The sequence below is a fragment of the Oreochromis niloticus genome, linkage group LG3 (genome assembly GCF_001858045.2).
Source record: "Oreochromis niloticus isolate F11D_XX linkage group LG3, O_niloticus_UMD_NMBU, whole genome shotgun sequence".
Lineage (NCBI taxonomy): Eukaryota > Metazoa > Chordata > Actinopteri > Cichliformes > Cichlidae > Oreochromis > Oreochromis niloticus.
Genome location: NC_031967.2, coordinates 205332 through 221702, shown reverse-complemented (window position 1 = coordinate 221702; position 16371 = coordinate 205332). Strand labels below are relative to the sequence as shown.

At 45.7% G+C, this 16371-nt stretch overlaps 2 protein-coding genes across 6 annotated transcripts; both read left to right on the top strand.

Annotated features, from left to right (window-relative positions):
* The first annotated feature begins 137 nt into the window (after nt 1-137).
* LOC102077247 (uncharacterized) lies at nt 138-4952 on the top strand. Its single transcript, XM_005465285.4, has 2 exons — nt 138-621; nt 3397-4952. Exons 1-2 carry the CDS (start codon nt 324-326, stop codon nt 3807-3809), a joined length of 711 nt encoding a protein of 236 aa, XP_005465342.1. The 5' UTR covers nt 138-323; the 3' UTR covers nt 3810-4952.
* Nucleotides 4953-5229: 277 nt separating this feature from the next.
* Nucleotides 5230-16081, top strand: tspan5a (tetraspanin 5a). Of its 5 annotated transcripts, none has more exons than XM_013267280.3 (11): nt 5233-5528; nt 5870-5920; nt 7432-7578; nt 7661-7831; nt 8407-8532; nt 8651-8698; nt 9346-9462; nt 9540-9601; nt 11336-11444; nt 13445-13470; nt 13560-16081. In XM_013267280.3, the coding sequence occupies exons 1-9, from the start codon at nt 5448-5450 to the stop codon at nt 11406-11408; spliced, it is 876 nt and encodes a 291-aa protein (XP_013122734.1). In that variant the 5' UTR covers nt 5233-5447; the 3' UTR covers nt 11409-11444; nt 13445-13470; nt 13560-16081. The 5 variants fall into 5 exon arrangements, with proteins under 5 accessions (XP_013122735.1, XP_013122734.1, XP_025755721.1 ...); XM_025899936.1 differs by having other exon boundaries at nt 13554-16081; XM_013267281.3 differs by lacking the exon at nt 5870-5920 and having other exon boundaries at nt 5230-5528.
* Nucleotides 16082-16371: the final 290 nt, after the last annotated feature.

Genomic DNA, 16371 nt, shown 5'->3' with positions numbered 1-16371 from the left:
AAGCAGCCACGTATTCATAAAGATTGTTTCATTGCATTTATTTCTGCATAAATGTATCAACGCTGAGCTCTTTATGACCAGTATGTGGTGTGAGTCACATGGCCATGGTTTCCAGTCAGTGTATCAGCCCTGTGGTTGGTTGTTCAGAGCGCTGCAGCACTGCGCTTCATTAAACTCCATGTGAGAGTATTTTTCGAGGGGAAGTAACATTCCTCAGATTCACTAAGATCTGACAGCCCCTGGGGTTCCTGCACACACTGCTACGCTGCCAGGTGGACTGAAGGGAAGCTGATATCTGACCCTCTCGGATAAAGGTGGAAACAATGAAAGTGAGAATGGTTGGACGAATACGTTTGGAGTTTGTGGACGTAACGCTGGGGTTCCTCCTGCTGTGCTCTGTAACAGGCTTGTTGTTGATGGATCAGCAGAGACATGCAGAGGATGAGCAGGAGCTCGACAAAGCTATTCTGGAAATGCTGCATATCAACAAAGTGTCAGCAAGCCACCATGCTAAACCACATCCTTACATGAGGAAGATTTATCAGAACCTGGACTCGCTGGAGGTGCAAGATTTGGGGAAATCAGATGGGACGCTGGTGCAGGGGTTTCGGAGCGTGGACGGTAAGGACTTCAAATGATTAAGTCTTCCTTTAACATAGTAATCCTTTAAATGCTGCTATGACCACGTGTTGATGAGGAACTGTTAGAGATATAGCAGCACATATTATAAACATCATATATGAATAAGCCAGCTTAACTCTGTGTTCATTAACCGTTTGAGTTCAGTAACCATGAGGCCTCCAAAACCTCACAGTTCAGTCAAACCTAACCTGGAACACGGTGTCATGTAAGGCTTCATATGTTTCATGAGGATCTAGAAAACTGGAGAAGCAGTGATTCTTCTTAATTATGTGTCTGTTAGTGTCTGTGGCATCCAGCCTGACCGGTGTGTCAGGGCACTTGTAGAGCGTGGTGAGCACCGACTCCAGCTCCTCACTGGAGCCGTCCATGCTCTTCTGCCAAGGTCAGCTGTGTGGAGGGCCGGAGTTGGATGCACAATGCAGGACTCAGAAGACGAGGAATAAATATAAAAGCCTCTTTACTGCTGAGCTCTTAGAAAATACAAAGAAAAACAGGTCGAGCACAAAAAATCTCAAATTTCAACCCTTTGGAAAACACATGAGGAGGGAGGTGCTTGTCTGGCTGCACGCAGCAGTAAACCCGTGGCATTGTTCTAAACCTGTGTAGCTGTATTACAGTCATATGCTGGTTCATTTAGAGCCTTGTGGCGTCGGCTCAACCAGCCCTGAGTCTCATCTTTCCAGCAATGTTATATTTTCTTCACTACTGGAGACAGAACAGGAAACAACGACATCAGCGTTAAATGTCCAGTGTTGCTGATGTCATGATGTCAGCACTGCACTCACACAGAGGTGCTGCTACAGCGCTGGCTGTGTGTTGTCATTGTTCTACTGAGTGCTTTATTCCATTTCTAAGTGTCCTCGGGTGTCTTGAAAGAAAATATTATTATTGTTGTTGTTGTTGTTGTTGTTGTTGTTAGTATTATCCTGAGCTGATGGACTTCATTAGTTTCCTGTTGTGGTCAAACTGGGGCTTTATTGTTTGTTTACTGTTGGTTTTATAGTCCCACAAATATTTCCATCCATACAATCTGTGGTCAGAGAGCGGTGGGACTGGGGATCCACCCGGCCCACAAACATCGCCGTGCAGTGCTTCAGGGTCCCGCCTGCACCTCCAGCTCCATCTGACAACAAACAACCTTTAAGGGCTCAGCTCCCAGTCACAGTGTCAGGCTTGCATTAATTAATATTAATGGAAATGCAGTCAGTCCTGTTCACACGTGCAAGCCTCAGTTCAGCTGGATACACATTAAAATGTTACCTTCAAAAGCAACTTAATTAGTTGGATATCGTAGCGTTTAAGAATAATCAGAGATCCAATCCAGCGGTTTTAAGGTGGAATCTTTAGTTATCAACAAGTTAAAGCAGCATTTGTGCCAAAGCAGCTAAAATGAGAAACATGCACATTGTTTCAGTCTGTTAATCTCACAGAGCCAGTTCACCAAATCAGGTAAAGTAGCATTATTCAGCACAGACACTGGAAAATCCCCCTGCCACTCCACAGACCAGTAGCAAAGCAAACTGGTGCTGTAGCTGGTTTTTGAATTCCCCCCTTTTGTTATGCAGGCTCACCACAGAGCATCATGTATCCCAGTTTCATGAGTGGAGAGGACCTTCGTCACGTCACATCAGCGTAGTGGCAGCCATCCCGTCTCAGCCATGTTTATTAATGCTGCCGTTCACATCCATGTGTGCTCGTCCACCGGCGCGCTGAAGGGTGCTGCTGCACACAAAGCTTCCATAAAACAACTTTGGTTTTTCCAGCAAACTGTTCTCGTACAATCCCTCCATCCTCTCCCTCCTCTTCATCCTCCTCACTCCACTAGAAACAACAGTGCAGCACACTGTTTAGTGTAGTTATATGAAATCATCAGTGTGGCTACAGTACAGCTTTGTAACCTTTGGTCACTTTCAGTGTAAGAGTGAACATTAGCTTACAGCTGTGCTCCAGCTGAATACTGCTGGACATGGACAGGTAGCATCTGCATCTGGAGCTGTGCTGTTAACTAACTGAAGTCCAATTGGACCAGAATAGGAACAGAAGTGTTTTGTTTGCTATATTTCACTTAAGGTGTGTTTTAAATGTGCATCACTGACGTGTGTCATGAAACGACCTCTGCATCTTCGTTCTGCTGCAGCAACAAAAGTGGTGTTACTGAGAAACCCTGATGTTGCAGTACGACATGTTTATACGTGCAGCCGTACGGCTTCCACCTTGTGAGCCTCTCACTGTTAATGTCCACTCAAACAAACCATGTGCTCACAGCACTGTTGCCACGGCGCCCTGGTTGTTGACACAGACTTGTGGTTCTGATTGGTTACCGTTGTTTCTTTGTTGTTGTGTTTTTCAGCCTCCCCGCTCTTTTATTTTGGTAAGCGCCTCCATGTTTGGCCTTTAGTTTGGACTCCCCTGTTCCTGTCTGCTCCCTCTCTTCACGGTCATGTCCTCCCTCTGAGAGTTTCCTACCTTTAGCTTCTCTGCTCTTTCAAATGTTCAGACACAATTATCTGAAATCTGCTCGTTGCTGCTGCTGTGAAGTTTCTCACCATGAAGGGAAAAAGCAGTGAGAAAGACGACATGCTGTGTAGACTCGCCTGATCCACTGTTGACTTTTCTGTTTTGTTTTAAATTTTTCAAATGAATGAATCTTTGGTGCATATTTGAAGAATGTATTATTATTGATTTTGAGCCTTTACACGACTCACATGTGATTCCTTCTAACACACGCTGTACTTGATGCTTTGCATGTTGCAGGCCCACAGGGATGGATCTGGTTCAACATCACCAGCTTGAGCCCCTTCATGATGGGTGCAGAGCTGGTCCTGTTCAGGAAAGCCCTCCATCCTCGGCCGCTCAGCGTGTCTGTAACTCTGCACAGTGTCATTGCTTCACAAGGACGTCTGGACGAACGTCCCGTCCTGGAGGAGAGACAGCTGGCCCTGGACCAGCGGCCGCCGTCTGGCTACGACGTCTTCGATGTGTCAGCTGTGCTGGCTGCGAAGCCTGTGGAGGCTGTGGGCTTCCAGCTGCGCTACACGGACGAGAGCGGGAGTCTGGTCCTGCATGAAGCCCTGACACAGAGTCTGTACTGTCTCCACAGAGGCTCTCTGAGTGAACCCTTACTGGTGCTCTACCAGTCACACCCTCTCTCTCTACTATCAGTCTAATGTAGGCGGTGTGGCCCAGTAATGACATGAAAGCTCACACAGTCACACAGGAGCACGACAACACTGAGCTGGGAGCTTTGGAACATTTCTGAGTTTAAGTTGTGCTCATCAAAGATTTTGGGGTCACTCAGTATGCAGGCAGAGCCCAAGTATCATGTTTTATCATGTTTTTGGATTTGTAAGCCTGTTTAATATTGTATAGTAATGTACATGTAATTATTCTTTATGAGGGCTGTTTCCCTGGGGAACACCTGGTGTGCTGAGTCAGTATTAGGGAGCTGACTGTGGCCTACATTAGAGGATGATGTAAACATCAGCAGCAGCCTGCAGGCAGCTGTGCTCTGTGTCAGTGTAGCTGCTACGTCAGCAGGTGAGAGCAGGTGGAGCTCTGTGATGTAAGCTGTGTCAGCTGTCTCTCCACTAACACAGAGCATCCTCTGTCACTGCTGCTCACGTTTCACGTTTGTCCGTGTTGAACTCTTCCTAAATCTTCTCCTGCTTATTAAATCATTTCTATCCATTGTTGCTATCGACCTTTAACCTTTCTTGATAGCTCTGAAAGCTGGACTGAAATAAACCATTAGCATAAAGAATGAACTGTGGCTGGTTTCTGCTGAGCGTGGTTACCATTATGGATCACATGGTAATACCAGGAGTTAGTCAAAGGGAAACATGGATGCGTTGGTGTGAGGAACACATTCTTCTTTGTTACACAAAAGGAAATCTCAGAAACATTTTAGGATGAGGACAGATCCTTGGAGAGATTTGAAACTTAACTTTAAGGAACCGAAACAACAGGCAGGGGAACAGAGAGATGAACTAGCATGTATCAGGATGTGCTGGCATAAAGAACACTTGAGTCAATGATCCAATCACTTCACATGAAGCTGAAAATCAAGCAGAAACATGCTTTTATTTATGCACGAGCTGTTTCTGGTCACGTCCACCCGCAGCAGAGAGAAGCACAGTGTTGCTGCCGACACAGCAAACATTCATTTGACTGTAATTACAGTTTCACTGCAGGTCTCAGCGAGACAAAGACGAGAAACGCTACAGCATGTGAACAATGAGATTTATATATACTGTGCATCCATGTATGTGTCCGTCTCTCCAAATATGAGTGTCATAATAAACACTTTGGTCTTGATCTGGTTTCGTGGGACTGACACGATTCCGGGTGAAACGCTTCCTGTGTGCCTAAAGCAGCACGCGCGACCTTATGACCATAAATGAAGGAAAAGTTTTACACGTCTTCATTAAATATATTAGAGAGATTTTTGCAAACTAGTGTCTGATCTGGAATGATCGCTGGAATAACGACACGGGAAGTACATCAGCGTTCCTTGGATCCTATTGGTGGAATGCCCTGCCTTTTTCTGCTGTTCTAACCAATCAGCTCCGACTATCCGTCGCACTGTCCCCGCCTCCTGCAGCCTGTCGGGCGCAGAGATGCGCTGCACTTGTCCGGCGTAGATCGCGGCTGCTGTTTGTTTCCTTTCCTTATTTCCTTCGTGTCATGGCCTCTGTGCGGACTGGAAGCCCACGGTGACATGCGTCCACGGAGCGCTGAACCTGTTCCCTCCCGCGCGGCACAAACCCCGTGAAGCAGCAGGCCGTGTCTCCTCCGCACCCACGATCATGTCGGGGAATCATTACAAAGGCCACGAAGTCAGCTGCTGCATCAAATACTTCATCTTTGGATTCAACATCCTGTTCTGGGTGAGCAGCTGTGGGTGACGTGTGTGCGCGTTATTATCGCTCCGGTAACGGGGGAGGCCTGAAGCATCGATCCGGTGTTCCACAGTAACGTGAACGTTCCTCCTGCAACGGCCGTGAAGGCAGCTGCAGCTTAGTCCACAGCACACAGCTAATCGGCTTTAATGACAGCTGAGGGCCTCAGTGTGATGGACACACACACACACACACACACACGCTGCTTATTGTTGCTGAGTGACACACGGAAAACATCACAGGGGAAACCTTTAAATAACACTGAGTCGGTGACGTCATGTCATTGTGTTGCATCTTCACCTTAATAAGATGTGGTCCGTGTTTTGCAGCTGCTGGGCATGGCCTTAGTGGGAATCGGACTGTGGGCGTGGAGCGAGAAGGTAAGTACAGCCGTGAGAACAACGTCATTACACTGGCTGAGACGTCAGCGTGGTGTGATGAGCGCTGGGCCGCCTGTGCGTCACTCCTGTGACCTGCTCCTGTCCTGCAGGGGGGGACAGCCACACTGATCATGTGACCTCACATCCAACCATGACTCATTTAATGAACCATTAGTCATTTTCCACACACGCGTCATTAATATACTTGTTTTTCACGGGTTGTTCTTCAGCTGCTGAAACTATTGTTTTTAGCAGTTTTCTTCTTTTTCTTTCATGTTAACTTTACTAAAGTCAGAAATGTGTGACACAGCTGAGGCGGCTCAGTGTTTCCCACACCATGCTGTCACAGGCATGGCCAGGGTCACGTGACAGCATGCGGCTCTGTTTTAATGTGGGAAGTATTCACACAGGTGAAATACGCAACTTTGGAAAGATGATGTCACTTAGAGGTGTCCAATGTTGCTTTTTGATTCATTTTCAAATACTTGTAATTGGAGCCAGATAACACACACTGAGTGAAACTGCAGGAGCCGCTAACTTCCTGCTTCTTAACTCAGATCAAACTGAGGTTATTGTACTCGGCCCTGAAAATCTTAGAAATATGGTATCTAAGCAGATTCTTACTCTGGATGGCATTACCTTGGCCTCCAGTAACACTGTGAGGAACCTTGGAGTCATTTTTGACCAGGACATGTCCTTCTGCGCACATATTAAACAAATATGTAAGACTGCTTTCTTCCATTTGCGCAACATCTCTAAAATTAGAAATATCCTGTCTCAGAGTGACGCTGAAAAACTAGTTCATGCATTTATTACTTCCAGGCTGGACTACTGTAATTCTTTATTATCAGGATGTCCTAAAAACTCCCTGAAAAGCCTTCAGCTGATCCAAAATGCTGCAGCAAGAGTCCTGACAGGGACTAGAAAGAGAGAGCAGATTTCTCCTGTTTTGGCTTCCCTTCATTGGCTTCCTGTTAAATCCAGAATTCAAAATCCTGCTCCTCACATACAAGGTCTTAAATAATCAGGCCCCATCTTATCTTAATGACCTTGTAGTACCATATCACCCTATTAGAGCACTTCACTCTCACACTGCAGGCTTACTTGTTGTTCCTAGAGTATTTAAAAGTAGAATGGGAGGCAGAGCCTTCAGTTTTCAGGCCCCTCTTCTGTGGAACCAGCTTCCAGTTTGGATCCAGGAGAGAATAAATGTCCTCACTACGTCTCCTTACAGCCAGTTGTACCTGAGTCCAGTGTTTCCACAGCACTCGCCACTGGTCTTTGAACACCAGCTCATATTGGTGCTCAGTCGTTTCAATGAGTATCTGAGGTTACAGTGTTACAGTCAGTCATCTGGGTGCTACAGATTATTCACCAGTAACTCTTACTGGTGTACCACAGCTAGAGTAGGTTGTGTGTCCTCTCCTGCTGCCTTCTGGTCTTTGTGGTTTGTGGCCCTGTTGACCAAACGTGTGCCGACTCAGACCGAGTGCTGCGTCTGTCCTCTGCAGGGGGTCCTGTCCAACATCTCATCTATCACAGACCTGGGGGGTCTGGACCCAGTCTGGCTCTTCATGGTGGTTGGGGCGGTTATGTTCATCCTGGGCTTTGCCGGATGCATCGGAGCGCTGCGGGAAAACACGTTTCTACTGAAGTTTGTATGTTCCAAATCCTTCTCACCCATCAAAAAGCAGCAGGCTTCAGTGTGATGAGCATCTGCTCGTTCTGCTTCTGTCGTAGTTCTCAGTGTTCCTTGGAATCATCTTCTTCCTGGAGTTAACGACGGGAGTTCTGGCGTTTGTCTTTAAGGACTGGATTAAAGACCAGCTCAACCTGTTCATCAACAACAACATCCGGGCGTATCGGGACGACATCGATCTGCAGAACCTCATCGATTTCACTCAGGAATATGTGAGTTCACACCATCACTGACAAACTGTCACAGACATTATTCACACCATCATCATCATCATACATGATCATACTGGTGTTTTATAAAAGTGCCACGTGTCGCTGGTGTAGCAGCACAAGCCCAGCTGTGATGTCAGCCTCCGCTGATAGTCTGGAACTTGGTTCCTGCTAAAGGTGGAGACGACCGGCATCGTTCAGCACTTCAGCCAAACGTGGAGTTTCATGTTTTCCAGAGACGTGATTGGTTAGCAGGAGCTTGTTTACACAGACCAGTGAAAATCCAGAGTTTCCACACTGATCACCTGATCAAGCCGTGTGCATCGCTCTGTCGTTGTACCAGCGTCTGTATGCTGCTACAGACACATGACGTGTCCATGAAGCTGTAACGCTGCGGTGCAGTCTGTGCGCTCGACGGTTTCATTATAGTCACACACTGGATCATTTAAGGAAGGTGGCCAATGCTGTCCATTTGTAATGCGTTTCTTTCTATGTATCCGTCCTTGGACCACCTTAAAGCGTGTGCAGCTCTGATAATGTGGAGTCCCATTAACAGCAGTGTTTGTGCCTGGCTGCAGTGGGAGTGCTGTGGTGCTTTCGGAGCAGATGACTGGAACCTGAACATCTATTTTAACTGCACTGATGGAAATCCCAGTCGGGAAAAGTGCGGCGTTCCCTTCTCCTGCTGCACCAAGGACCCAGCGGTACGACTTCCTCACACATCGTTACTGATGTTGACGTGCTGTAAACCTGTTTGTCACCAGTGTGGTCAGCTGACTCCACCTGCACACGGTTAAACCCATGATTGTGTTTTGCTTTCAGGAGGATGTGATCAACACTCAGTGTGGCTACGACATTCGAGCCAAACCAGTAAGTAGCTGGTAAACCAGTGCGGGGCGCAGTCGGGTCATTGTAGTCAGTTATTGGTCAGCCTCACGACTTAGTGCAGCGTGTATGTCAGCATACAGAAGGTAAATATGTCATATATGACCTCTGACCTCTTATTCCAGGTCAGTAGGTTGATCTGAGTGATGATAATAATAAAACTATGTAGAACTAAATGTGTTCCAGACTGTTGCTGCCATTGTGTGTGTACACGTACGCATGAGGGCTGTGATGCATCCAAAGGTCACAGGTCACAGTTGGTTATAGATGTGCTGTAGTGTGATTATCTCTAACGAGCTCACGTTAATCCTGTCCACCTGTTTACTGATCAATACTTAGCATCCATCAGCTAATGCTTCGTTAAAGGCTGGTACAGTCTCACAGTGTCAGTTCACCGCAGTCGTGACAAAAACATTTGTTAAATGTGGAAACAACGTTTAGTAAACAAGGATACAAATAATTATCTCCGAGTATCAAAAGTCTGAACGTTGCAAAGAAAGAAGGAAACAGCCTGTGAGGCGCCTCGTTGTTACAGGTCATTTCTGTTACTGTCGTCTTCCTCTCACTTGATCCAATCCTGCTGGGACCAGAAACCCCGGGACATGAATATTTGGTGTTTGTATTGTGTGCAGGACTCAGAGCAGAAGGACCACATCAACGTTAAAGGCTGCGTGCCCCAGTTTGAGAAGTGGCTGCAGGACAACCTCACGCTGGTGGCTGGGATCTTCATCGGAGTTGCGCTCCTGCAGGTCGGTGCCGTGCACTGTCGAGCATCGAGCTCTCGGATCCTTCTGGTTTCCAACTCTTCTTGTTTTTTCATCCACAGATTTTTGGAATTTGTTTGGCTCAGAACTTAGTGAGCGACATCGAGGCTGTGCGGGCGAGCTGGTGAGAAAACGCTGCATGCAGACATGTTTGACTGATCGGCAGCTCGAGCCAAGCTGACACAGGCTGTGTTATAACCTGATACTTGATCTGAAATAGGCACAAAAAACAGATTTCCATTGAATTTGCTGACTGAGTCCTAACAAGGAGAACAGACAGCTCTGCTCCGATCAGCTGGTCCTTCCAGCAGAGGAGTCTGAGCGCCCTCTGCTGGATCGACTGTGCAACATCTCACGTCTTCTGTCGATAAATGAAACGATTTGCAGACAGCTGCTGTTGGCCAGTACGTGTCCACACATCTGTCAGTACTGGGAGATACATCCCCAGTTTTGGGACAAACTGTGTAAAATGTGAATAATAACAGACGCAATAATCTGACAGTACAACATATGAACTGTTGAAACTGACAAAATGCACAATTTTACAAAGAACAAAGGTTCGTTTAATTTGATGATGTGAAAGAAAATCCGTCCTCCATCCTTTAACTACAGTCTGAGACGGCAGGCGAGCAGCTGCTGGGTCCCACTGTGGCAGGAACAGGACGAGGACTGCAGCTGCTCGCTGTGGCGTTCTCCATGTGCTGATGTGCCAGATGTTTAGTGTTCAAACCTCCACAGTCGTAGGGAACAGTTTTCCCACGTTGCTGCTTTGTCCTGGAGACCATGGTGACGCAGCGAGCCAGAGACTCCCTGCTGTGTCTCATGTAGTGTTCCCATCAGGACGACCATCTTTACTCCTGACAGACTCTCGTCCGTCTCAGCTCCTGATATCCAATCACTGTTGACAGTTATTGACATTTTACAAGTTGTCCCGACTGTTGGAACTGGGCTTGTACTGGTTACCATAACTGGTTTGTTAAACACACTGATGGAGAGCGTCCCCATCGCTTTATGTTGTGTAAAATACTCTCAGGTCTTAATATTGTATTTAACCATAATGTGGCTCTAAACACTGTGTGGCCGTACAGTTACAGATATTTGATGCTCTTGTGTTTTGCAGCCTCGCAGTTTGTAAAAATGCAAACGTAGCTCTTTCCTGCGAGGTGTTAAACTCTAACACAGCCAGTGATCATTTTGCAGGCGACCTCACTGAGGGTTCACACTACACTTCGATTGTTGTTGCTGTTTGAAAGAGTGGAGGTCAGAGGTCAGGTGCTGAACTGGACTGCTGTTCTCAGGAGTTTGACTTTGTGCTTTGGTTCTGTAGTCGAGGACGTGTTTCTGATTCCTGCTGTTGACTCTGCACTGCTCCATGTTAGCTTCAGTAAATCAGATCAGTGTGGCTTCACTTCCAAACAGGACTTGGACACACTGGGAACAAAATACAACACGCCCTGTTTCACAGTTACATTCGGTTTATTTTGCAGCAAAGATCATCAAAAACATCCGTAAATCAACTTTGTATCAGTCACTTAAATATTCCTCAGTAAAAGCTGTTGTATTAATAAGAGTGTAACAGTCAGCAAACATCGGCACAGGTTACGGCTGCAGTCTGAATTAAAGAGCAACATTTATTCATTAGAATCCCACATAATAAATCTGCATCCACACAAACACTGCTGCTCCTGTCTGCTTGGAATAGAGCCGTGTATTCCCATCACTGTTTGAGAGTTTTAACATCAGTTTCATCCTGGAGCTCTGACAGATGAATCAAGCGTAGCATTCAGTGTGCTGTGTAGGGACAAGGCTTATTGAGCTTCATCATCACACTCATTCTTCCTCCTCCATGCTTCATCAGGGTGCCCCCCCCTCTCTCCATGCGCCGACTCCCACCATACTCCAGCAAGAAAGCGTCGGCTTACTACTCGTGAGACACTCGCACACACACCCGTGTGTGTTTGTCACCGGTGGGTGTGATGATCCCTGTGGAGACTTCTCCTGAGCTTTGCTGTGGATGATCTGTGTGCTGTTTAAGGTGCAGCTGTGGGGTAGTCATGTGACCCTAACAGTGCTGTGTGGAAGCAAGAATGTGCCACAATACTCATTATTATTATTTGTCATTATTATTATTATTATTTAAAAAAAAATGTGTATTTATAACAAATATATTTTTATAAAAAAATTTCTAAAAAACCCAACAGCTAGCATGTAGCTTTGTTAGCACTTCCCCTGAACACGTACGCCTGTCCCACGTCCACACTCTGTATTTACAACCAAAGCCTGGCTCCCTTTGCTCTCCATGCAGCATGTCCTGTTGTTTTAGTGCAGCTGTGTTAGCTAGCTGCTTAGAGCTGTAGTTAGCAGCACGTTAGCGACTGTCACAGCAGACGATCTGTGCTGGTTTTAAAGTGTCATAGTTAGAAATGAAACACTGAGTGATTTTGATCACACACATAACGACACCATGATGAACGCTGGAATCCTCGGGCCAAAGAACCTGACTAAACAGAATGCAGGAACTAGCTAACAGCTAGCATGTTTGGCTACAGTAGCTGAAAGTGAGGTATAAATAATCTGATGTGATGACAGCACATGTGCTGTTAGCGGCACAGTCACAGCTCACTTCCTCCAGACTTGGCTCCTGTTGTGCTAAACTGCACAGAAACCCTGTAGCTGCATCTGAATGCTCCTGTCTGCACATTAGCAAAGCATGCTAATATTAGGTTTGCCTTCACTGTGTGTTGTACCCACAACATTCAGCAAACCTGAGGTCAAAGGTCAAACTACACTAATGTATTTACTATTTACTGTGCTGGTAGCATAGCAGCGGAAGTTTAATCAGAGTATAACATCAAGTGAGTGCTGTTTGCTGTCTCCTAGCATAGTCTGCAGTAGAGGACAGGTAGAGGACAGGTGAAGGTCCTAACCCATCAGCAGGACCAGTATTTGCTTCTTTGTGCAACGAGGAACAGGATGACCTCCAACAGGCCACTGTGTACATGTCTCTGACCAAACAACAGACTTCATGAGGGCGGCCTCCAGTGGACTCTGATGGCATTTGCCAGAGAATACCAGGACTGGCAGGTCCAGCAGTGGTGCCCTGTGCTTTTCATAGAGGCAAAGGTCACCCTGAGCACAGACATGAGCAGGGTCTGGAGAGGCCATGGAAATGTTATGCTGCCTGTAACATCCTTAATGTGATGGTGGTGGGTAGACTGGGTAACACTGTGTCATTGAGTTCAAACCAACAAAAACAGAAGAAGTAAGATGAAATAACGATCAACAATAGTCCAGGAAAATTAATAAAAACTAAAAGTAAAAAACCCAAAAAAGCTGGTTCCAGCTGTTTGCAGCAGAAACAGCGGTTTGACCTGTAGTCATGGAGACCTGGGAACAAAGCAGGCTGTCAGGGTTAGGGTCCACGCCAATGCAGGGGCTTCAACATAAGCGTTAAGATGTTCAGATCAATGCCAAAATGAACTGGAAGCCCACTGCAGGTGTTTTATGGTCGTGCTGTGAGCAGTCGATATAAACGCATCATTGATCATTTCAGGGAAAACACCCTCAGAGGTTACATCAGGTACAGGTGCAACTCAAACATGTCGAGTAAAGCAAATCCAGTTAAACTCACAAGGATGAGGCTGGGACCAGTTTAGTCATCACTCTGCACATTCAGGAGTTTGTAACAGTGAGTGAAATGACACTACTGTACATCAGATGCAGTCATGGTCAGCGTGCCTGTCACCTCCGTGTTCCCACTGAGACACAGAGTTTGGCCACTTTGCTTTCTAAGCCTTGTACCTGTGACAGTCTTCCATGACCCTGCAGAAGATCCTTCGTGGTGTCACCCTAACCCTCAGCTCACTCTTATGTGCTGTCACCACAGGAGGCGGAGCCTTGTTAGTGATGACATCACTGAGTCGTACAGGTCGTTACTAAATGCCTCTTTCTGTCTTTTCCTTTCCAGTTTCTTTACCTAATGCAGCGTTTGAGGTAAACACTTAAACTCAACCAAACTTACACAGTTTATGTAAAAGCAGATGTGACCTCTAACATGTTCTGTCCTTCTTCCTTATGATCAGCTCCAACTTTGACATCACCGTCGGGGAGCATCAGCACTGATCACGGCACCGTTCCCTTCACTGAACCAGCACCTTTGTTCCAAGGCACTAATATGTGAAATGACTTGTATATAAACACTGTGAGTAACTACTGTACAAAGACTGAGCGCACTCTTAGCGTACGCTGTGCTCCAGGTTTGATAGCTACATCTAGATAGAAGTTTTGATAATGTTTTTGATATTAGATATTTTTCACTGTAGTCATTACGGCCCATCGTTAGGACTGCGGCTCGTGCTCCTCACACTCAACCACTCGCTTCCTCTACCTTTGCATAAGTTGTGCTTGACTGCAGCACCGTAGGGAGGAATCTGTTAGTGGAGCGCTGTGGATATCTTTGCATACTGACAGCAGCTGAGCATGCTGTAAATACACATTACGAATGAAAGAAGGGATCACTTCAATGACTTGATTCTCTACTGAAGAATGGAAGTGTTTGAGGATGTTGCTGCCACTTTCATCACCACTTTGTAGCTCTGCTGGAGTGGATAGCTAAACTCCCACTGCCCTACCCCTCGCTCCGGTGTGACACCTCAGTATTCTTTAATCGGCTCATTCCAGATTGAAATCCGTTTTATTGAAGAACTCCACCTTAGAGCTCGTTGTGATCAGACTGACTGGGAAGTTAAAAGACAGAAAACGTTCTTCTGTTTAAAGAGGATTTATTATTTCTTTGATCTATTTAAAGGCAGAAGTGGCAACAACTGTAGCTTCTCTCAGTGCTGCTTGGCTCAAAGGGAACCAGTTCCCATGGACTCAACTTTACAGTATTTTAAAACAGCGGTCCCCAACCTTTTTTGCACCACGGACCGGTTTATGTCCGACAATGTTTTCACAGACCGGCCTTTAAGGTGTCGCGGATAAATACAACAAAATAAAACCAGTGCTGGTACCAAAAAAGAGAAGATTTATTCATAACACACGGGAAAAGACCCAGGGAAACCGAGTTAGCGATGAAACCGATAAAAAAAATAACGATAAAAACTCTCAAAACCATGAATTTCACACTCGAGCCTCAACTTTCACAGCCCTCAGCGACTCACGGAGCGGCCGATGGCCCGGGGGCTGGGGACCGCTGCTTTAAAGCATATTTACGTTCTGGGACAAAAAACAGACACATTAGTAACATATCTATAGTGGGCTGCTTCTAAAGAACTCATTCACCTGGACAACTGAAATGTGGGTGTGGCATCTTTGACAGGTATATCAGCACAGGTAGCTGACACTGCAGGCCTCACCTTTGAACCTGACCCCGCACTTTTAGAATTGTTATTGGCTCGTCTGACTCATAACTCGGCTCCCTGTGTGGTGCAGACAGTTCTGGTGACACTCTGGTGTTTTATTAGTCTGTTTATTTTATGGATCTTACTAATGAAGCTAATAGCACTGGCTGAGAGTTAGCGCTCCACCCTCTAGTCTATATAAGCTAACCTGTGGCTCCACAGAGCTAACATGGCAGCAGCCCAAACCTTCACTTCTCAGCTTTAGAATTAAAAAAATGTGACACCACTTTGTTTTTGTCTGTTTGATATCATCTGTGGAAAATACAGTAAAGGAAACACCCTGTTGAAAATGTTAGTACATTTCAGTTTGCATCACAAACGGTCACAATGTGACTAAACTAGAAAACACAGAGTTCAGCTGAGGCTGATCTGAGGCTCCAGCTGGGCTTTGGTGGTTTATCTCAAAAACAAAGCTACATGTGACTCCACCCAAAACATATCCTGACACTGTTGCTCAGTAAAGTCACAGCTTTGGATACAAAGGGAAGAAAATGATTCTGAAAACCAATAAAAATGACCTGTTCAGTTACAGTAACTAATGATTCTTAGTGTAAGCATTACATGTTACAATGTAACCCATTACATGAAGGACAAAGTAAGATGTTTAAAGAAAGTCGTTTGGGTAATTTGACAGTTACTGGCTGGTGTTCTCGCTCCATCACATGTGAAGAAATGAGTCATTTTTTACACTTCTGCTGTTTTCAGGTGTCCCTCTGATTCTACTCGTTGGTTTGTTCATGTCCTGATTCACACGTCTACATAACGTTACGTTTGGTGAGAATAATCATCCTCAGTGTTTCATATCCAGCGTTTTTCACTTGAATGAAAACAAGCGTCTGTGCTCCGTGTTTCCTTTGGTGATTTAAAGTGATTTGATTGGCTCACAGCATGTCCTTGTATTAATGTGCTAACTACATTGTTTTCCTTGTTACGCTGGTTAGAAAGTGTCCCCGGAGCTCCACAGAGTTCTTTTCTACTCACAAAGGGATCAATAATGTTTTTGATAATAAATATGTATTTTACAATGAACCTGGTTTTCTAACTCTAAATCTGTCAGTACTACTGAATCTGCAGTGATACTTTTGGAGGTGGTTGACCACAGAACGCCACAGACACTGGACTGTAACTGCCTCCTGTGATGTCTTTGTCTCAAACTGTTGGACTGCTTTTAATATTAATAAAGGTGATGACATTACTGATCATTGTGCGTCTCTGAATTGTTAATATTTATGGTTAGTAAATATTCATGGGCTCCTAAATATGTTTATGAATTGCACTTCGCATGAATCACTTTGCTGACTGTCACTGCTGATATTCCAGAGAGGACCTGTTCATGAAGCAGACGGATGTTCAACACCAGATCCATTCTCCACCCTAATGAGTCAAACCCTTGATTGTCTGAGCAGAGTGCTGCGCACTATGATGGTAGCAGTATCTGAAGCAAGGACAGGGATAATGGTCACAACTGAGGGAAGATGATGGTGTGCATGAA

Excerpts from the sequence above, each read along its gene's own strand:
- LOC102077247 (XM_005465285.4), top strand. The coding sequence starts at position 324 with ATGAAAGTGAGAATGGTTGGACGAATACGTTTGGAGTTTGTGGACGTA. Across the intron at positions 622-3,396 it reads GGGGTTTCGGAGCGTGGACG|GCCCACAGGGATGGATCTGG; the intron begins GTAAGGACTTCA and ends TGCATGTTGCAG.
- tspan5a (XM_013267280.3), top strand. The coding sequence starts at position 5,448 with ATGTCGGGGAATCATTACAAAGGCCACGAAGTCAGCTGCTGCATCAAA. Across the intron at positions 7,832-8,406 it reads TCGATTTCACTCAGGAATAT|TGGGAGTGCTGTGGTGCTTT; the intron begins GTGAGTTCACAC and ends GCCTGGCTGCAG. Across the intron at positions 8,699-9,345 it reads ACGACATTCGAGCCAAACCA|GACTCAGAGCAGAAGGACCA; the intron begins GTAAGTAGCTGG and ends TATTGTGTGCAG.